General features: G+C 38.2%; 1 protein-coding gene across 1 annotated transcript in view; it reads right to left on the reverse strand.

Annotated features, from left to right (window-relative positions):
* LOC121853365 (thioredoxin domain-containing protein 6-like) overlaps window positions 1–24,070 on the reverse strand; it is a 464,042-nt gene that overhangs the window by 321,864 nt on the left and 118,108 nt on the right. The window contains exon 4 of the mRNA XM_042347463.1: window positions 14,877–14,964. Coding sequence (XP_042203397.1) covers window positions 14,877–14,964 — 88 coding nt within the window. The remainder of the gene's footprint in view (window positions 1–14,876; window positions 14,965–24,070) is intronic.

Below are 24,070 nucleotides of genomic sequence, written 5' to 3' on the forward strand. Positions count from 1 at the left end.
CTGCTGACTAATAAGAGCATATATTACACCTGTATACTTAATTATCAGTATCATATTCAATATCAATATTATCAGTCTAATATTCCTATTGAGTGTTAGCAGCTTCCCTAGATCTGTGCGCGGTGCCGAGTTGGAACTCGTGGAAATATTTGTCAAATTACAGGTTAGTCTGTTCAACCGTTTGTGTAGGTGTGTGTAACAACCATCGCAGTGAGCTGTCGTTCATAAAGGCTACCTCGTCTCACATCCAGTTCAAGCAAGGTGTCCTCGGTATTATGGCTCGCGACTATACCTCAAGCAGCCCACCCAAGGCGTGACAAATGCTTTGTAGAAATCAGAAAAAATATTTTTGGAATACAATGTAAAAAGATATAGAGTAATAATAAATAATAATAATAATAATAATAATTAACGGTTTATTGAAAGAGCTTGGCAGCCAGAAGGCTGAAAATATACAGTTACATATTTGGGGAATGGGTTTCGAATTACAAATAATATACAACTAACATGAGTGCCACAAATAAGACATATAATAACTAGATGGGGAAAAGCTCAAACTACAGTTCATTTCAACATAGTGACAGTGCAAGGAGTAGTGTTTACTGGGAGTGAATACACTGATTTATTACAAGTTATTGATAATTTTTACAATGGTTGGGACTGGGCTGTTCTTATGGCGATCAGTTCGTGCACGTATGGGCTGGATGCGGTTGTGGTGTCGAACAGCAATTCTCGGACTAGGGATCTCAGGTGGTAGTAGGAGCCGGTGTCGGGGATGGTGTAGAAGCTTCTTACCAAATTTGCAGATGAGGTCGTGGTGATGGTCAGTGAGAGTCGAAAGGGTCAGTGTGTTGAGCGCTTCTTGATATGTGGAGTAGGAAGGGGAGAGAATAATCTTGCATGCCCTCTTTTGCACTTTTTCTAGGTGTTTACGTTGTGTGGCATTTAGGGAGGAAGACCAGGTGGGGGAGGCATAGGTGAGCTTGGGAAGTATGAATGTTGTGTAAACACTGAGGAGCTCGTGTGCAGGAACTCCGAGGGACTTGAGTCGGCGTAGGAGGTGGAGACGGAAACTGGAGGATTTGATAACTTCACTGACGTGTGGTTTCCAATTTAGTTTGTTGTCTATGGTGACGCCGAGGAGCTTCGTGGAATCTACAACCTGGAGTGTGTTCGGACCTAGAGTAATGGAAGGAGGTGGGACAATGTCGGAGGAGAGGTTGATGTGCATAACTGATGGTGACATGGTTGTTGGTGGCCCAGTTTTGGAGACTGTTCAATAAATCCTGAAGGGCGGTATAGTTGGGAGCAGAATTGTTGACGCTGATCCCAATGGTGGAGTCGTCGACATATTTCCAGCGAGCAGGGGTTTCTCTTAGGGCATCATTGATGAGCATAAGGAAGCAGAGTGGTCCCATCTTGGTGCCATGGGGGACGCCACAGGTGAGTGACTGAAAGGTGGAGACAGCCCCTCGGAAGCGTACAGCTTGGCGTCGGTCACTGAGGAAGTCTGTAAGCCATGGTATAAGATTTCTCCGAAGCCCGAGGTCAATAGCTTTGTTGATGATTATATTGTGGTCGACTAGGTCGAACGCTTTAGTGAAATCAATGAAGGCGACAGCTACAGACGTTTTTCGTTTCTCGAGATGGCGGTATATGTAATCGAGAAAACTGACAAGACAGTGAGTGGTGGAGGAAGTTTTCATGTTGCCAAATTGCTGAGGGTCTACGACTCCTGCAATATCAGCATAAGCCCAGTCGAACACAAAACTTTCACAGATTAGGCTGGGTATTGGGGTGATTGCAATAGGTCGTAGCTGATTTAAGGATTGTGGGCTGGTTGACTTGGGCACTGGTGATACATAAGAGGTCTTCCAGTCAGCTGGGCATCTGGCTTGACTGAGAGAAGCATTGATGATGGAGCATAGGGGTTTAGCAAGCTCCGGGGAGAACTCCTTGAAGAGTTTCATTGGTAAGTCAATGGGGGTGGTAGAGCGTTTTAATTTTAGTTTGTCCAGGCGTTTTGCTACTTCAAATTCTTCTACTAAGTCAGTGGGAAGGGGGGCTGGTAGGTAAGCAGGGAGAGTGGTTGTGTCAAGCCGGGGGAGCGTCTGGCATATAGTAGCGAAATGGTTGTTTGTTTGCTCAGCTGAGTCAACATTAGTGAGATGGCTAAGGAAGGGGAGGGGGTGTGTCTTAATGTTTAGTCCACAGAGTTCTTTAAGCTTACCATACCATTGACTGATGTTGGTCTGCTTCAGGTGTTGTAATTTGGTTGGGTAGTGGGACTTCTTTGCAGTGCGTATTTCGCGGATGACTCGGTTGCGAAGGGACCTGTAGCGGATGTGGTCATTGAGATGAAAGGCTCTGTCTCTCTGTTGCATAAGTCTTTTGATCCGAGGTGTGATCCAGGGCAAGTCAGCTGGGTGAGATCTGACGGACTTCTCGGGGAAGAAGTGGTGGTGAGCTTCCGTGGTGGTGTTGGTATAATTTATCCATTTGGTTTCCACGTCATCCACGCTAAGTACTTCAGTCCAGGGATGGTGAACTATCCACTGCCCGAAGAGGCGCACTGCAGAGTCAGTAATCGGCCTGTAGGTCTTGATGTAGGGTCTCTGTACTTGAGTGGGAGTGGCAGCTGGGGACCAGAGCACTGATAAGTGTGTGCTACACCCGATAGGAGGCATTGGTTGAGGTGGTTGGTACTGGTCCGCTAAGTCAGTTAAGATAAGGTCAAGGGTATTTTGACCGTGTGTGGGGAAGGTCACAACTTGTGATAGTGATAGCTGGTCCTGGATATCAGTGGTGTCAATTTCATTAAAATCCCCACATAATACTAACTTGGCACATGGGTACCTAACTCTGAGGTGGTCTGAGGTGGTGCTAAATGTTTATCGTGTGTTGGAATACCCTACACCTGAACGTCCGTTTGACACAATCGCCATGGACTTGTTACAACTTCCGAGGAGTCACCAAGGATCCTCGTACGTACTGGTGTGTGTCGATCATTTTTCTAGATTTGTGATCTTAGTCCCACTGCAGGATAAATCAGCCGAATCTGTGGCTCACACCCTAGTTATGCATCTCATATGTCATTTTACAACACCACAACGGATTTGAGTTCAAGATTCAACTTTTAGCCTATATATGTCTGCAATATGGCATCCGACAAAGCTTCATCACAGGTTATAATCCACAGGCAAATAGCCTTCTCGAAAGAACCAATCGTCAAATCCTTGAGATTCTTCGTCATTTTGTGAGCCCAGGGCACAATTCTTGGGGGGATTGGTACCTCAAGACCCAGACTGTAGTAACGGTTCGATCAATAGCTAAAAAACTCCATGGGCAAATTACCCTGCTCTTTTGTTTATGGCACAGACAAATGTTTTTCCTATGACGTACTTACAGGAAAACCTTGCCCTCTCTACACTCTGGATGACTTCGCTACAAAGCAACCCAGCGTCTTCACAGGCATCCATGGTCAAGTATGGAAAACTTTTGCGGCGTCATGCGCTGAAATGATTTATAAGCAACACAAACAGGCAAAGCCTATAACTCTAGAAATAGGCGATGCTGTCATGGTTAGAGAACCTGAACGGATCTTAAAACTTTCGGCCAAATTTTCAGGCTCATTCCTGGTTACCGCCATGGAAATAGGCAGCAAATTTAAAAAATTTAAACCAAACACAAAAACAACAGACATAGTACATGCAGACAGACTTAATAGGGTACAACCAGATTTACTACTCAGGGCTGTCAACAATATCCCGGACACACCTCAAACCACAAACGTATACAGTACACAAGCTGTATCTAATGATTGTCGTTTAAAACCATGTTCAGCAAACCAATTGTAAGAATTTTTTATCAGCATGGTGTGGGTCATTACACTTCTAAAACTTAAGCCAGGCATGCTATCCAGTCTCTAGTCTCAAAGGTGATTGTCATAATTACACTGACTAACCATTTATCTAGATAATGCATGAATTGACGCAATCGGTACCCACACTAGAATGGCTGATATATATATATATATATATATATATATATATATATATATATATATATATATATATATATAATATATATATATATATATATATATATATATATATATATATATATATATATATATATATATATATATATATATATATATATATATATATATATATATATATATATATATATATATATATTTCTTGTATTTGGTGAATATTTTCTCAAATTTTTATCTTGCACCAATGAAAAGCTCATTGCTGATTTAATTAACGAAGGTTTAGGACACGTGAATGCCCATCTCTTGCCTGTACACATTCTTCGTTAAACCCCTAATTTTCAATGCACAGGAGGTTGCATTATTGTTTTCTCTTCTCCCGACTACCGACCGTTGCCGTGCTATTTAAAGATTAGTAGGGTCATTACCTAATACCTGACCATTGTGGACCTGATCTCACCCTCCTCTGTATATATACACCTTGATTTGTACTTCTCCTTAGTCTGTATTCACCCCTGAAGATGTGAATTACACGAAAGCGCTTAGGAACTTCGTGTTTTCTTCTTTCCTTGTGGTTATCAGCATATACCTAGATCACGGGCACCTAAGGTGATTTACTTGCATATATATATATATATGCATATATATATATATATATATATATATATATATATATATATATATATATATATATATATATATATATATATATATATATATATATATATATATATAATCAACGACCTCACCAGCCTGGACTCGAACCCTCGATCTCCTGGGTGGGACTAGGGAACGCTACCGACCAACCCGCAAGGACACTAAAGGCAGTCCTAGACTCTGTTATATTTCATACAAAGCCTGTTCATCGAGCTGATGGCGCCATGAACCTCATTGGTGAGGTCGTTGATTATATGTTCAAAGTCTGTGTGTTATATGGCCTACAAATGAAGTATATATGGTACCTCGTGTTTCATACCAGCTCGATTCGGTAAAATGCTACTGACACCACATACGTGGCACGGGCAGTTCCCAATGGGGTTCACGGCGCCATCAGCTCGATGAACAGGCTTTGTATGAAATATAACAGAGTCTAGGACTGCTTTTAGTGTCCTTGTGGGTTGGTTGGTAGCGTTCCCTAGTCCCACCCAGGAGGTCGAGGGTTCAAGTCCTGGTTGGTGAGGTCGTTGATTATATGTTCAAAGTCCCCATGTTATATGGACTAAAGATGAAATATATATATATATATATATATATATATATATATATATATATATATATATATATATATATATATATATATATATATATATATATATATATATATATATACAATCAACACCTCAACCCGCCAGGATTCGATCCCACGGCCCACGAGCCCATGACTTTAGTCTGAGATATTATATAAAATAAACACCTAGAAGAATAAAGTTATCACCAATCTTTTGTCTGGGGAACACAAGGAGGGAGGTAGCCAGCGAGCATGGGGGGGAACAGGGGGGGAAAGTGAGGTGACAGAGTGTGGTGTTTGTTTATTTATTTGAGATAAGATGTGACACTTGGTGCTGAAGGCCTACGTGTTTATTTATCATTATTTAAGAGTGACTAAGCTCTTCTCATAATTTGCCACCCAAACGACCTGGGTGAATATAACTTACATTGCTGGGATTCTTGTAAGATAGTGATTTATTTGAATACCTGTATAAACAATCTATATTTGCAATAGAAATAACAATTTAAGTACTATAATCATTTAGTACATGTACAGTACAGGTTTGTTCCACGGTAAAATTTTTTGAACAACGAAAGAAAGCGAAAGTCTTTGTTTTCGTCATGATTTTATTCCACTTTCCGCTGTAATACGTACGTCATTTCAGCAAAATTAATACATTTCCATATTTATTTCTGAGAATATATTCATTCAGTCACAGTTAAGGTAAAATATACTTGTGATGTAATATTTTAATGAAAATACCCGGTATTTAGAAATACGGTATTGTAGTTTTCTTTTGTTTCAAATTTAATTAACAAAGATTGATGTTTCAAATGTAATGAACCAAAATTTATAAATCTATAAATAGACTTTAAAAAATGAATACTTTATGTTTTACATCGTCCTGTGCATACCATGGATTTGGCTACTTTGGGCTTGCTATGGTGAAGCAAGAGATCTGCCCTGGCAACTGTACCGACACTCACAGCTGGTGGTGCGTAGTTTCCATTGTTTACTGGTAGTTACTGGTAAATATTTTTCAACCTAACAAAACTATTGCCCGTTTAGAGGTCGACCCCCAATTTTTTGCTAAAAAATTTGGTCTTAAAATCTCGAACTACACACAGGTATATACGGTAAATAAGGACATGGGGGGCCAGGGGTGTTTTTAGGGGCAGCAAAAATACGCGGATTTTTAACATTCACTGGTATCTCTGTTACCTAACCCGCACATATGTTAAGGGCCGACTGTATTATTATTATTATTATTATTATTATTATTATTATTATTATTATTATTATTATTATTATTATTATTATTATTATTATTATTATTATTATTATTATTATTATTATTTTATTTTTATTTTTTATTTTTTTATATTTTATTTGTTATTATTATTATTACATTTTCGCCCCCAGGCCCCGACGTGTGTCAGTGACCTGTGCTCGGGTGGGATAATCCCTGTAAAAAAAAAAAAAAAAATACGACCGATGCTATACTAGATAAAGGCAGACAATACTTAACCAGATAATGACACTCAATACTCCACTAGATAAAGACACTCAATACTTCATTAAATAAAGGCATACAATACTTAACCAAATAATGACACTCATTGCTCCATTAGGTACACATACAATACTCCACTAGATAAAGACGCTCAATACTCCATTAGATAGAGGCATACAATACTTAACTAGATAATGACACTCAATACTCCACTAGATAAAAACACTCAATACTCCATTAGATAAAGAAACACAATACTCCATTAGATAAAGAAACACAATACTCCACTAGTTAAAGACACTCAATACTCCATTAGATAAAGAAACACAATACTATACTAGATAAAGGCATACAATACTTAACCAGATAATGACACTCAATACTCCACTAGATAAAAACACTCAATACGCCATTAGATAAAGAAACACAATACTCCATTAGATAAAGAAACACAATACTATACTAGATAAAGGCATACAATACTTAACCAGATAATGACACTCAATAACCCACTTGATAAAGACACTCAATACTTCATTAGATAAAGGCATACAATACTTAACCAAATAATGACACACAAATAATGACACACAATACTCCACTAGATAAAAACACTCAATACTCCATTAGATAAAGAAACACAATAACTCCATTAGATAAAGAAACACAATACTCCACAAGTTAAAGACATTCAAAACTCCATTAGATAAAGAAACACAATACTCCACTAGATAAAGACACCCAATACTATACTAGATAAAGGCATACAATACTTAACCAGATAATGACACTCAATACCTCACTTGATAAAAACACTCAATACTCCATTAGATAAAGAAACACAATACTCCACTAGATAAAGACACCCAATACTATACTAGATAAAGGCATACAATACTTAACCAGATAATGACACTCAATACCTCACTTGATAAAAACACTCAATACTCCATTAGATAAAGAAACACAATACTCCACTAGATAAAGACACCCAATACTATACTAGATAAAGGCATACAATACTTAACCAGATAATGACACTCAATACCTCACTTGATAAAAACACTCAATACTCCATTAGATAAAGAAACACAATACTCCACTAGATAAAGACACCCAATACTATACTAGATAAAGGCATACAATACTTAACCAGATAATGACACTCAATACCTCACTTGATAAAAACACTCAATACTCCATTAGATATAGAAACACAATACTCCACTAGATAAAGACACCCAATACTATACTAGATAAAGGCATACAATACTTAACCAAATAATGACACTCAATACCTCACTTGATAAAAACACTCAATACTCCATTAGATAAAGAAACACAATACTCCACTAGTTAAAAACATTCAAAACTCCATTAGATAAAGAAACACAATACTCCACTAGATAAAGACACCCAATACTATACTAGATAAAGGCATACAATACTTAACCAGATAATGACACTCAATACCTCACTTGATAAAGACACCCAATACTATACTAGATAAAGGCATACAATACTTAACCAAATAATGACACTCAATACCTCACTTGATAAAGACACTCAATACTTCATTAGATAAAGGCATACAATACGTAACTATATAAAAGCATATATAAACGCACACAATACTCCACTAGATAACTACATTCAATAACCACTACATAAAGGCACAAAATATTCCACTAGATAAAGGCACGCAATACTCCACTACATAAAGACAATAATGCACCAGATAACGGCACACACTACTCCACTACATTAAGACAATACTCCACTAGACATAGACACGCAATACTCACTACATAAAGACAATAATGCACCAGATAACGGCACACAATACTCCACTACATTAAGACAATACTCCACTAGACATAGACACTCAATACTCACTACATAAAGACAATAATGCACCAGATAACGGCACACAATACTCCACTACATTAAGACAATACTCCACTAGATAAAGGCACGCAATACTCCACTACATAAAGACAATAATGCACCAGATAATGGCACACAATACTCCACTACATTAAGACAATACTCCACTAGACATAGACACGCAATACTCACTACATAAAGACAATAATGCACCAGATAACGGCACACAATACTCCACTACATTAAGACAATACTCCACTAGACATAGACACGCAATACTCACTACATAAAGACAATAATGCACCAGATAACGGCACACAATATTCCACTACATTAAGACAATACTCCACTAGATAAAGGCACGCAATACTCACTACATAAAGACAATAATGCACCAGATAACGGCACACAATATTCCACTACATTAAGACAATACTCCACTAGACATAGACACGCAATACTCACTACATAAACACAATAATGCACCAGATAACGGCACACAATACTCCACTACATTAAGACAATACTCCACTAGATAAAGGCACGCAATACTCACTACATAAAGACAATAATGCACCAGATAACGGCACACAATACTCCACTACATTAAGACAATACTCCACTAGACATAGACACGCAATACTCACTACATAAAGACAATAATGCACCAGATAACGGCACACAATACTCCACTACATTAAGACAATACTCCACTAGATAAAGGCACGCAATACTCCACTACATAAAGACAATAATGCACCAGATAACGGCACACAATACTCCACTACATTGAGACAATACTCCACTAGATAAAGGCACGCAATACTCCACTACATAAAGACAATAATGCACCAGATAACGGCACACAATACTCCACTACATTGAGACATTACTCCACTAGATAAAGGCACGCAATATTCCACTACATAAAGACAATAATGCACCAGATAACGGCACACAATACTCCACTACATTAAGACAATACTCCACTAGATAAAGGCACGCAATACTCCACTACATAAAGACAATAATGCACCAGATAACGGCACACAATACTCCACTACATTAAGACAATACTCCACTAGATAAAGGCACGCAATACTCACTACATAAAGACAATAATGCACCAGAAAACGGCACACAATACTCCACTACATTAAGACAATACTCCACTAGACATAGACACGCAATACTCACTACATAAAGACAATAATGCACCAGATAACGGCACACAATACTCCACTACATTAAGACAATACTCCACTAGATAAAGGCACGCAATACTCCACTACATAAAGACAATAATGCACCAGATAACGGCACACAATACTCCACTACATTGAGACAATACTCCACTAGATAAAGGCACGCAATACTCCACTACATAAAGACAATAATGCACCAGATAACGGCACACAATACTCCACTACATTGAGACAATACTCCACTAGATAAAGGCACGCAATACTCACTACATAAAGACAATAATGCACCAGATAACGGCACACAATACTCCACTACATTAAGACAATACTCCACTAGATAAAGGCGCAATACTCCACTACATAAAAACAATAATGCACCAGATAACGGCACACAATACTCACTACATTAAAACAATACTCCACTAGATAAAGGCACGCAATACTCCACTACATAAAGGCAATAATGCACCAGATAACGGCACACAATACTCCACTACATTAAGACAATACTCCACTAGATAAAGGCACGCAATACTCCACTACATAAAGACAATAATGCACCAGATAACGGCACACAATACTCCAGTACATTAAGACAATACTCCACTAGATAAAGGCACGCAATACTCCACTACATAAAGACAATAATGCACCAGATAACGGCACACAATACTCCACTACATTAAGACAATACTCCACTAGACATAGACACGCAATACTCACTACATAAAGACAATAATGCACCAGATAACGGCACACAATATTCCACCATTAAGACAATACTCCACTAGATAAAGGCATAATACTCACTACATAAAGACAATAATGCACCAGATAACGGACACAATACTCCACTACATTAAGACAATACTCCACTAGACATAGACACGCAATACTCACTACATAAAGACAATAATGCACCAGATAACGGCACACAATACTCCACTACATTAAGACAATACTCCACTAGATAAAGGCACGCAATACTCACTACATAAAGACAATAATGCACCAGATAACGGCACACAATACTCCACTACATTAAGACAATACTCCACTAGACACAGACACGCAATACTCACTACATAAAGACAATAATGCACCAGATAACGGCACACAATACTCCACTACATTAAGACAATACTCCACTTGATAAAGGACGCAATACTCCACTACATAAAGACAATAATGCACCAGATAACGGCACACAATACTCCACTACGTTAAGACAATACTCCACTAGACATAGACACGCAATACTCCACTAGATAAAGGCACGCAATACTCCACTACAAAGACAATAATGCCCAGATAACGGCACACAATACTCCACTACATTAAGACAATACTCCACTAGACATAGACACATAACTCACTACATAAAGACAATAATGCACCAGATAACGGCACAATACTCCACTACATTAAGACAATACTCCACTAGATAAAGGTACGCAATACTCCACCATAAAGACAATAATGCACCAGATAACGGCACACAATACTCCACTACACTAAGACAATACTCCACTAGATAAAGGCACGCAATACTCCACTACATAAAGACAATAATGCAGATAACGGTACACAATATCCACTACATTAAGACAATACTCCACTAGACATAGACACGCAATACTCACTACATAAAGACAATAATGCCAGATAACGGCACACAATACTCCACTACATTAAGACAATACTCCACTAGACATAGACACGCAATACTCCACTACATAAAGACAATAATGCACCAGATAACGGCACACAATACTCCACTACATTAAGACAATACTCCACTAGATAAAGGCACGCAATACTCCACTACATAAAGACAATAATGCACCAGATAACGGCACACAATACTCCACTACATTAAGACAATACTCCACTAGACATAGACACGCAATACTCCACTAGATAAAGGCACGCAATACTCCACTACATAAAGACAATAATGCACCAGATAACGGCACACAATACTCCACTACATTAAGACAATACTCCACTAGACATAGACACGCAATACTCACTACATAAAGACAATAATGCACCAGATAACGCACACAATACTCCACTACATTAAGACAATACTCCACTAGATAAAGGTACGCAATACTCCACTACATAAAGACAATAATGCACCAGATAACGGCACACAATACTCCACTACATTAAGACAATACTCCACTAGATAAAGGCATGCAATACTCCACTACATAAAGACAATAATGCACCAGATAACGGCACACAATACTCCACTACATTAAGACAATACTCCACTAGACATAGACACGCAATACTCACTACATAAAGACAATAATGCACCAGATAACGGCACACAATACTCCACTACATTAAGACAATACTCCACTAGACATAGACATGCAATACTCACTACATAAAGACAATAATGCACCAGATAACGGCACACAATACTCCACTACATTAAGACAATACTCCACTAGATAAAGGCACGCAATACTCCACTACATAAAGACAATAATGCACCAGATAACGGCACACAATACTCCTACATTAAGACAATACTCCACTAGACATAGACACGCAATACTCACTACATAAAGACAATAATGCACCAGATAACGGCACACAATACTCCTACATTAAGACAATAGTCCACTAGACAAAGGCACGCAATACTCACTACCTAAAGACAATAATGCACCAGATAACGGCACACAATACTCCACAACATTAAGACAATACTCCACTTGATAAAGGCACGCAATACTCCACTTGATACAGGCACACAACTTTACACTTGATAAAGACACACAATACTCCACTAGATAAAGACATTTCTCCACTAGATAAAGACAATACTCCACCCGATAAAGATAATGCTCCACTAGATAAAGACATTTCTCCACTAGATAAGGACAGTACTCCACTAGATAAGGACAGTACTCCACTAGATAAAGACAATACTCCACTAGATAAAGACAATACTCCACTAAATAAAGACAATACTCCACCCGATAAAGATAATGTCCACTAGATAAAGACATTTCTCCACTAGATAAAGACAGTACTCCACTAGATAAAGACAATACTCCACTAGATAAAGACAATACTCCACTAGATAAAAGACAATACTCCACTAGATAAAGACAATACTCCACCCGATAAAGATAATGCTCCACTAGATAAAGACATTTCTCCACTAGATAAGGACAGTACTCCACTAGATAAAGACAATACTCACTAGATAAAGACAATACTCCACTAGATAAAGACAATACTCCACTAGATAAAGACAATACTCCACTAGATAAAGACAATACTCACCCGATAAAGATAATGCTCCACTAGATAAAGACATTTCTCCACTAGATAAGGACAGTACTCCACTAGATAAAGACAATACTCCACTAGATAAAGACAATACTCCACTAGATAAAGACAATACTCCACTAGATAAAGACAATACTCCACTAGATAAAGACAATACTCCACTAGATAAAGACAATACTCCACTAGATAAAGACAATACTCCACTAGATAAAGACAATACTCCACTAGATAAAGACAATACTCCACTAGATAAAGACAATACTCCACTAGATAAAGACAATACTCACCCGATAAAGATAATGCTCCACTAGATAAAGACATTTCTCCACTAGATAAGGACAGTACTCCACTAGATAAAGACAATACTCCACTAGATAAAGACAATACTCCACTAGATAAAGACAATACTCCACTAGATAAAGACAATACTCCACCCGATAAAGATAATGCTCCACTAGATAAAGACATTTCTCCACTAGATAAGGACAGTACTCCACTAGATAAAGACAATACTCCACTAGATAAAGACAATACTCCACTAGATAAAGACAATACTCCACTAGATAAAGACAATACTCCACTAGATAAAGACAATACTCCACTAGATAAAGACAATACTCCACTAGATAAGGACAGTACTCCACTAGATAAAGACAATACTCCACTAGATAAAGACAATACTCCACTAAATAAAGATATGACAAACATTCGAAAAGTTAAACCAAATAAGAGTGTACTGGAACAAGGAACCCAGATATCTGTAAATGCTGCACATGACAGAGGAGAAAAGTTTGGATAAAAATGTGAATTATACAGTACAGTACTGACAAAAGCTGGAGACTGAAAATCAAAACCAGAAAAATTCACTGGTTTGTGAAGAATAACTGAATATCAACACTGAATAATTAGTATATTTAACGGAGCAAGATGAAAATAATAGTACAGCACGTGTATTCAAATCAATACAATGGTGCAATAGTGTGTTTGTCAGTCACCATCAGTTTGTAACTCATAAAATCACATACTGAACTGCTATTGTAACTAAAATGGCAGACAGGCACCAAGAGTAGCAGTTGTCTTCTAATCTTTCTGAAGTGCAACAAGTCCACGGGAGAATTTAAGAATAAAATAAAATTATTTCATCCAACAGACAATCGACTTCGAGGCTTTATTTTTCTTCTTCCTTAAGACAGCGATGACATCCCTCACAAAACAAAAATTTATGGTGATTATCCCTCACCACAGTAGGAGAGAGAATGATACAAACTGACCCCCTGACGGAGACACGATGATCCTTCCCATACTGGCCAGATATTATGTAAATAATATTGATAATGTGTTAAAGGAATATCCTTCCTTCCTTAGGCTTTAGTAAGCACCTTTATAATATTTATCCTGTATATACTTGTGACACTTACCAGATGCTTCTGGTGTTATTGTACAGGGGTACCTAGTGACAGCACTAGGATCCCGCTTCTCCCAAGGAATAAACTATTGAAATTGAAAATTGAATTGATACAAACAGTACAATAATCAAGGAGTTGTTAACTATCTTGTCAAGAAGATTTTGATGCCTTACGGTATGCTATTTCAATTTGAAATGTTGACCATGGAATTTTTTTTTTGCCTTGCTGGATTCCGATAGGGATTTGTTTTTCCTGGAGATCAACCTTCAAAGCGGGAGGTATGATGACTGGGTGTAGACATCTTGTTACTAGTATTGTCATGTTTTATCTATTAACTTACCTAAGTTGTGCAGCTCGCCCTCCGCGTCGTCCAAGTCCTCGTCAGGTTCTACCACTTCTTCAGGCTTCAGTAGTGAGTCCAACAGCACCTGATCATAAAGAAAAAAAAAAATTTTGATATTAAAAGCTGGTTCAATTAGCTCAGTTTTGGAAGGTGATGTTATCAACTAAATCCTTAAATATATGTACAGTCCCGGACAAAAGTTCTCTCCCGCTCCCAACAACAATGTGACTACGAAAGCTCTGAGGTTCGAACAACTAAGCAATAGAAATAAATGCCTCTTTGACCCAACAGATGTCGCACCTGAACTGGAGTAGAGAATTTAGAATGACAGAAATTCCCTTGTACTGATAGCATTAAGGTAGTGATGGAGATGGTTTATAAAAATAAAGATAAAGAATATATCAACAAAAATCTTATATACACGTCAAAGATCATATTACACAGTAAATGGGTTTATGGGTGTAATTACAAACTAGACGGCGGCATGGTCGTGACTCAATGTTGGGTGATACATTATTGGAGGGGGAAGGTGCCACCAACAAGAGATGAGGTGGCACCCAGACTACAAACCTGTGGCGCATTCCCGATATCCACATCAGCAGTAATTAGTTCAGATTACATAATGATTTTCACTACTACCAAAACAGCGAATATTCAAAATATTTAAGCAATTTAGTTATACCCTGTATATATAATAGTTGTTATTAAAGGATCATGGGCGTTGCTTGTGAGTCTGTTAACTTACAACAAGTAGACGTGACTAAGTTGTTTCAATCGTGTGTTTTAATGCACAGTGCTATAATTTAGAAGTACATGAATTATACCCACATTTTAAATGAACTCTTGTAAACATGACAACATTTCGGTCTGTCTGGGACCTTCGTCTCGTGTGAGGAGTAGAGGACACGTGAGTGGTCAGTGTGGGTAGTGAGGTAGTGAGGTGTTAATGGAAATATATAGTATAGGCTATAAAGAAGAAAGTGAGAATTTAATGACGCAACTGGTAGCAATTATATCCTTTTTGTTTGCACGCCTCGCTGCCATTTGTAAATAAATGTAAATGTAAATGACGACTAATGTAAATATTTACAGAGGTTTTCGAACTTCAGAACAAAATAGATTCTAGCTAATACTCATACATTAATCTAGTATCACTATAATCACACGTGAAAAGAAGTCATATTGTAAACTTCTTCATTACTATCCGTCTGGGAGGCGTGCAAACACAGGATATAATTGTTGCAGGGGTTGAATCATCGGAATGTGGGAGAGTGGAAACCAACCGCGAAATTGCCTATGATGAGTGTCTCCTGGGACCATCAACAAATGAATTTAACGGTGGCAGGAGGAGGGGTTCTCTTAAATCAAACCTTATTTGTGAAGACGACGAGGTACCACACGTGAAAACTGTCGCTCGTGTACCGGACACCATACAGGAGCATCATAATATGTCTGCAGTTCAGGTCACTCCGGAAACTGCAGCTTCCTTGCCACCCGCGAACCACGACGGCAAAGAAAGAATGATTATTCAGGGACAAAGGAATCTAGACTTGGTTTTGCTCTCCAGTACCATGCAACAGACCCAAGTTTCAGGGAAGTCCATTATATTTACGGATGAGTGTTTCTCATCAGTTGAACTAGGGGAGCTAGAATGTGCTGGAGATAGAGTCAGCATTCGCTATGTTGCTCAACACATCCAGAAAGCCAGGAATGGTAGAATGACATTAAATTTGGGGACTGGATGTGGGGGTTTGGGCCTGCGAAGCTGGTGAGATTTGAGAGAATGTTCACAGGCCAAAAATTACAGTAGAGATTTAGAAGAGGTATTTTTACCGTCAGTGAAAACCATGGCAGTACTCGCGTCACCTATTACACTCGTACAAGACAATGTGGTGAAGGACTGGTTTATTCCAGCACCCGGAAGTGGAAGTCGTCGACTGACCGTCCAATGGTTGTGATATGAACCCCGCTCAGGGTATGGGCCATCATGTGTCGCGGGGTGGGACGTGGGAGATGAAGTTAGATTCCGACGACAATGTGAAAGGAAGCAGGGAGGTGTGTGGCCAGATCAGTGAGGCAGCGTCCCTGACATCTGCCTAAAATTGAGTGGAATGTCTGCCTACTGGGGAATTAATGAAGTGACTGACGCTCAGCGAGGCTGGACTCGTTTTGAAGAGAAAGTCCATAATCACTTCATTAGCATAAAAAATTTTTCATGTAACCGGGATAGCAGTGCATATACTGTATATGTAAATTAATTGCTTATAATTAACTCTCTCTGAACATGTGTAGTGTTTTGTTTAAAATGCTGTTAATGTAGAAATAAATATCTATTTAATATCTTCAATCGTAAATGCATCCCGCACATTTACCCAAAATCGATGTTAAGTTTTGTATTGTTTGTTCTGAGCATTGACAATGCTTCAATAAAATAATTTAGTAATATTTTGCTAATTCTATGATTCCTTTTCCAACTCTCCTACATTATACATACTGTTTGAAAACATAACCAGCAATTGAGAATTATTCTTCTGTCAACTCTTGACAAACTTTGTACTGTATGTTTATAATGCCATGCATTACATACAAAAAATTAATTTCAATAATGTTAATTTTGGTGGGAGGAAAAATCTTTAAACAATATTATATAAAAGACAAAAACATATTTTTTTCGGTATAAGGTTTAGTCAACTGGACGATTATTAACAAGTGGAAAATGGTTGTCACAAAAAGGAGTAAATATAATTATAACTCTACTCTAAAACAAACACTAATATGGATTTACCACAGTCTGTTCACCCGAACTTTGCACATTTGCCCTAGGATAGGTTGCAATAGCAAGGCACCTGATTGGTTGGCGGACGGACATGCATATAGGGTTAATATACAGTTCTTAGTATTTAATAATTATATCTTATTTTATTTTGATATTTTAAGGGATAACAGCTGTCTTGATTTCTAATAATTATTTCCTCACCTGGGGAAACAGAAATTAACATGTGGAATGAAATGCACTGGTTTTATATATACCATAAAGGAAACATGAACATGATCAACAACATAGCGACCATCTCGGTTATCTAGGTGTCTGGGTGACACCAGTAACTCTGGCGCTCCTCACCAACTTGCAGACAGTTTATAAAGCGTTAAATTTCCCTGTCGTCATGTCGAGAAGACCATCCAAGTATCAATAAAATAAAACAAATTAGCATTAACCCTCTTTACTCATAAAATAAATGTAATTATTATTGCAACATCAAATAATTTGGATTTCACTACTCAGAATTAATATTTGAGATTTAGCAATACAATCCTGAACGCAAGTTGTGGGAATTTAAACGGAGATGTTGCTTTCTTGCAGTACTGTAGAAATTATCCTTGACATTAATAAATAATTATAATCATCTCAAATTGTAAATATTTATTGCTGTTAATATACAGGTATATTAACGGGAAAATAAAAAAAATAAAATCGTGATTATTAATGAGAGGAAGGTGAAGAGGAAGAGAAGAAAGGTAATGTGACAAGAACAGCAATATACCCGGTAGTAGGAATGGTAGTTTAAAAACTTATATAAATCTTTTAGCCAACAAGAAATAAAATTTTATGAGTGGAATTAAATTCTAAAGTGGATTTAGATAATTAAAAATACTTCAAGTTATTCTCTATACTTAGTTACCAGTGTGTTTCAAAATTTAATTATTCCCCGGGCGTGGAAATTATCAAAGATCAGCACCGAACAGTTATTTTTCCTTGAAATTACAGAATACAATTAAAATAAATTAAATACTAAGGCTAGGTTGAATGATGTTTTGCATGTCTTCCAGTCAGCCAATCAACTATCTTGTTACAAACGGTTCTAGACCTCATTTACAAATTTTGAGTGAACACACTATTTTTATAGTATTCATTATACTATCAACAATACCACTGTTGCTCCTGGAACCTCCTAGTATTTATTCATATAATCCTTTACCGTGTATATAAAAGTTTTGTTGATACATTATTGTAGAACATCTTAAGAGGTGTAATCAGTCGATGGAGATTTCATTATGCCATTCGCCTTCCAACCTTCCTCCCATTTCCCTCCCCCCTTACCTCTCGTTTCCAGCCCCCCTTACCTCCCGTAAAAACATCCAGGTGCGACATCTGTTGGATCAAAAAGGCACTTCTTTCTACTGCTTCGTTGTTCGAACCTCAAATGTTTCGAAGTCAGATTATGGATGGGAGCTGGAGAGAACTTTTGTCTGCGACTGTACAGTACAGTACGATATAAGTAAATATTAAAAGTCGATGACAAGTGCATCTTATTATTATTTTCAATTCTCTCTCTCTCAATGGTGTGGAGTGGAACAAATATTACAGAAAGTTCAAGAAGGGTTGACATGGTCATTTTCGGCGCCACGTTAAACAAACAGAAAAACTATCCTTCAGTACAAAACACATTCCCAACACTCTGAACCTAATAATAACAAATATTTCTAGCCGCTAGCCAAGTCCGTGTACAACAGCTTCTCTAACCCCATCCTATCACCACTGATCAATCACCTTTCACTACAGCCCAGTATAAAACCAATGTGCTATGAGTGCAGATCATGGGTCAATGGTTCCCAATCTATGGTCCGTGGACCGGTGCTGGTCCATGGCTTAAGATTTACAGGTCCGTCGGATTTTTTGGCCGTCATACTCGTATATTTTTATAATTTCTTAGTAACATGTAGATCTCATAAACAGTGTTACCAGTAACACTAATTCTGTGTTCATTTAATTGGTAGAAAATAATTTTAATATGATCTGTGGCCTGGCGGATAATGATTAGTCCATTGCAAGTCTGTCAGAAGGTAGAATGTATTGCCTTCCGGTCTACTTTTTCTCAATTTATCATTATATTTATTTAATTATAATCACCTTTGAGGCTGTATTGTTACGACACTCAGTAATTGATTTTTTTATGTTTTTATTCTGGTATTTATAGTGTTTTTGTTATTTTGGAGAATTATGTAAATCTTACTAGTGTATCTTTTGTGTAAGATGTTATATTTATTCCTTTCTGTTATTTATATATTATATGTAATAAAGCAGAAAGCCATAATGCTTTCCGGTACTGTAGATATTGTCAAAGCACACAAGTGTGATGAGGACTGCCAAACGTCACCACACTGGGCCATCTTACTGACCATATTGGATGACTCGAAGCTTTTGTTAATGCTTCGACTCATTCATTCCAAAAGTTTAAATATTTTTTTTAAGAAATTATTTTTGAAAACCACCATATAGTGTCGCATTCTCTGAACGCTGGCCGTATTGGTCGGACGTGTAAGCCTTGTGCTCTGCGACTACACTGCTAATTTTCACTGGCTGCATAAGCTTTGCACCATGCCTGGGGCAAGTGGTGGGCAGAAACTTGTGAAGGCTTTGGTTAGAGAAGAAAAGATTGCACTTCTGAACAGCTTAGAAGACGACCTGCGGCCTTCAAGTAGCCATTCGTAAGCAGATGATCCGCGGCCAACAACAATTTCTTTCTTTCTTTTTTTTTATTGGGCACCCCCCTACATCCTGTGTAAGGTGAAGCGCAGAAGCGTTTACAGCGCCCAACAGGGAAGCATGCTAAGTTCATGCTTGCCTTTATGTCTCATGAGTTAAGGGCGTAGAAGCCTGAAGGGTCAAGGGCGTAGAAGCCTGAAGAGTCAATCGTTTTTTGTCAGCAAGTTATTGGAAGCTTCAACAACTTTCCCTGAATACGAATTCGCAACTTTTCGATTTACAACAGGTACCTAATTTACTGCTAGGTGAACAGGGACCAAGGAGGCTAGGAAGTGTGTCCATCTGCCCGGGAATCAAACCCGTGACATGTAGCTTGCAAGGCAAGAGCGGTACCGCTTCTATCACCGGCGCCCCGCCAACAACAATGTAGGTGACAGACAGTTTTCAAGTAGATTAGTAAGAAAGAAAGAAGAGGAGGCGAGAGTTGGATAAGAAAAAGAAGGAAGTGATAGTGATGAGATCATGAATGATAGGAGGAAGAGGACGACACACAGAAGAAAGCAGAAAGAATTCAACTGGGAATAAAACAGAGCAGGTTAGTCGAACGGTTCATCGTGAAAGTACCAATGTGCCGAGCAACCCTGTTGGTGGAAACAGCTCAGGTAGGAGGAGGTTGAACTTTCCAAGTGATTTACTGATGTCATTTTATGAGCGATTGCTGGGGGCTGCTACACTGGGAAGAGAGCATAAAAGTTTGAACCCCTGCTTAAGGAAGGTCGAAATAATTCCTATCTGACTGTAGCTGGGGATGAGACGGTAAAGTTTTTGACGACGACAGGATTTAAGGAGGTGATTATGACGATGCCTCAGGACACAGAACAACACACCAAGGTGATCGTGTTCATGTACCCGGTTATACTGGATCCTGATTTTCTACTTGACGATACTCGATTCGTATGGGCAAAGCGACGAGAAATCCATGATGAGAAGAGGAACCAAGTGGTAGTCTTGATGAAGGGAGACGTTCCGGAGAAGATATTCAATTCTGGAATAGGATATAGGAGAATTGCAAAGTTTATTGAACAACCTGTTCTGTGTTACAAATGCAGCAGGTGGAGCCATATGGCCTGGAAATGTCAAACTGAATGTCGGTGTCGTTACAGTGGAAAAAAATAATAATTCAATAGAATTTGGAAATAAAATAAAGTCTGGGCAACATGTTGTGCCGTGCTGTTGCACTTGTTGACGGAGCGCATAATGCAGGTTCCTCAATTTACAATAAGAAGCCACAGATGCGTGGTGCACGGTGATAGAGCATGGGGGAAGTGCAACAGCGAGAAAAGGAAAAAGGACGAGGAGTTGCAGGTGACACAACTCTACCTTCAACTGAGAACGTGTGGAAGAAGAGGATAGAACAGAGTGACACGTTGAAGGTAACAGGAAATGGTGCAGGAGCTGCACCGAAAGTTGTTCCAGAGGATAAGGTAATTGACAAGTCTGGTGATGTGTATGATGTAGTAGTTCAACTCAGGCAAGAAATTCAGATGTTTAGAAAAAAAGGTAGAGGACAACCAGAAGATAATTGCCCATTTTTTGTTTACAAAGAAATGTGGATTTTGAATTAGAGGAAAGAAGGTTGAAAATAATACAGTAATAAAATTTGACAAACCATCTTTGCTTTGGGGGACCGGAAATGATGGACATAAGGGAAGAGATAACCAGCAAGTGGGGCGACATACCAGAAGTATTACATGATAAGGTATTAGCTCGAGTGAAAGAAGTAAATTAACAGTTTGTGAATGAGAGAATAAGGTTAGTTTCTGTTGTTAAAAGGAAAAATGGAGGACACTAGTTTAAGTATACTTTTATGGAATGTAAATAGCTGACGTCCCGGGGCACAGATGTGCGTGCTTATGCACTTTTGTAAAAGGTGGATGTTATAGCCTTAAAAGAGACGGGCACGGAGGATGGTAATTTGATGAATTTACGTGATTATCAATGTTTCTGTTTACCAGCTAATAATAGAAATAATACAAGAGGTCTGTTAACTAATGTTCGGAAAAATGTACCAGTTGAATTGGTAATAGCTGACAAGCAGAATGGTGTTGAAAGTTTGTGTGTTAAAATCTACGTCCAAGGGAGGTCTATATGTATTGTTTACATCTATGTAAGTAGTTAAAACAACTATCTGTGCATACTTTGTGGGAAACAATATGAGACCATGGACGATAAATTTTGGTAAATGAGGGCTGTAAAATTTCGGAGCATATCGACCCCCACCTGCACAGATAGTTGTTTTAGCTACTGTAGAACATCCTTAAAGTTTGGATATTGATGACATGCCTAAGTGCCTATTTAATGACGCTAGTGTTTTGGTTGGTGATATTAATGCTAGACACGAGGTCCTGGGTACTATGGGACAGACTTACGTTAATGGAAGGAGATGGTTACACTTCTTGGAGGAGTTTGATGATATTGAAATATTGGGGAATCATGAGCCTACCCACATGCATGGAGGAAGATTATGTAGTATGTTTTAATACATGTGGAATAAGAGCTAATATTGACATAGTTAGGGATTTGTTTAGTGATCATTTTGCAGTACAAATTACTATATATGTTAACAAAATACAGAATTATGGGAAACTTAATATGTATGTTAATGACAAATTGGTTCAGGGCTGGAGTAAACTCCTTAGAAAAGTGTAAAGAGAAAGGAGTGCAAATGATAGTTAAATCAAGCAGAGGTGCGGAATAAATAATGGGCAGACTTTTTAGGGAGAATCGCTAAAGGCAAGAGCTTGGGTGACATGGAAGGAAGTGAATAAAGTGCGAAGTGTTCGAAGCAAGGGCAATAGCTACGCTGACCCACAGGGCACAGGGCCAGTCAACTTTTTAGGAAATGGGCTGGGACTACTAGTTTTGGCGAATTACCTCAGTGTGTGCGCAGGACTCGTAACAAAGTAAGAGTAGACTTGGGTGTGAGTTAGTACAAAGTTAGTGTACACTGAAGGGTGATACACGTGTTTCTATAACGAGAGGTGAGTTATTATATGAGGTTAAAAAGGGAAAGTCTACGGCACCCGGTGATGATGGAATAACATGATATCCTTAACTGTCTCACTGGTATTAGAGAAGGGCCCCCTTAGACTGGTGTAATATGTCTCATAATGGAGGTTGTATCCCTCTTAAGAGGAAGAAAGCAGTTATTGCACCAATACCAAAGAACAATGGAAATTTTCGTCCCATATCTTTGACCTCTTGTTTTAGTAAAATTATGGAAGGAATAGTATTAAACAGGTTGTTGTATAAAGTGGAAAATCTTTTGGCGCCCAATTTACATGAATTTATGAAAGGGAGAAGTAATGTGTTTGAATAACTCCGAGGCTACATGTAGGACTTTTGTAGACTTAAAGGGGCTTTTGATAGGAAAAATAAAGAAGTCATACTTGGGGAACTAATTAATTTAGGGGTTTCTGGGAAGTTACTGAAATGGATTGTGGATTACTTGAGTAACAGAATGGCTAGAGTATGGTTTCAGGGTTGGTACTCAGAAGAAAGAGAGATGGAGTTGGGGACTTCACAGGGAGGTGTACTTAGCCCCAGCCCTATTAACATATTGATGAACATAATGGCTCGCTACGAATTTCCTGGAGACAGACAAGTTGTAATATATGCGCATAATATACTTTTACAGTGTAAAGGT

The sequence above is a fragment of the Homarus americanus genome, unplaced genomic scaffold, assembly GCF_018991925.1.
Source record: "Homarus americanus isolate GMGI-L3 unplaced genomic scaffold, GMGI_Hamer_2.0 scaffold51859, whole genome shotgun sequence".
Lineage (NCBI taxonomy): Eukaryota > Metazoa > Arthropoda > Malacostraca > Decapoda > Nephropidae > Homarus > Homarus americanus.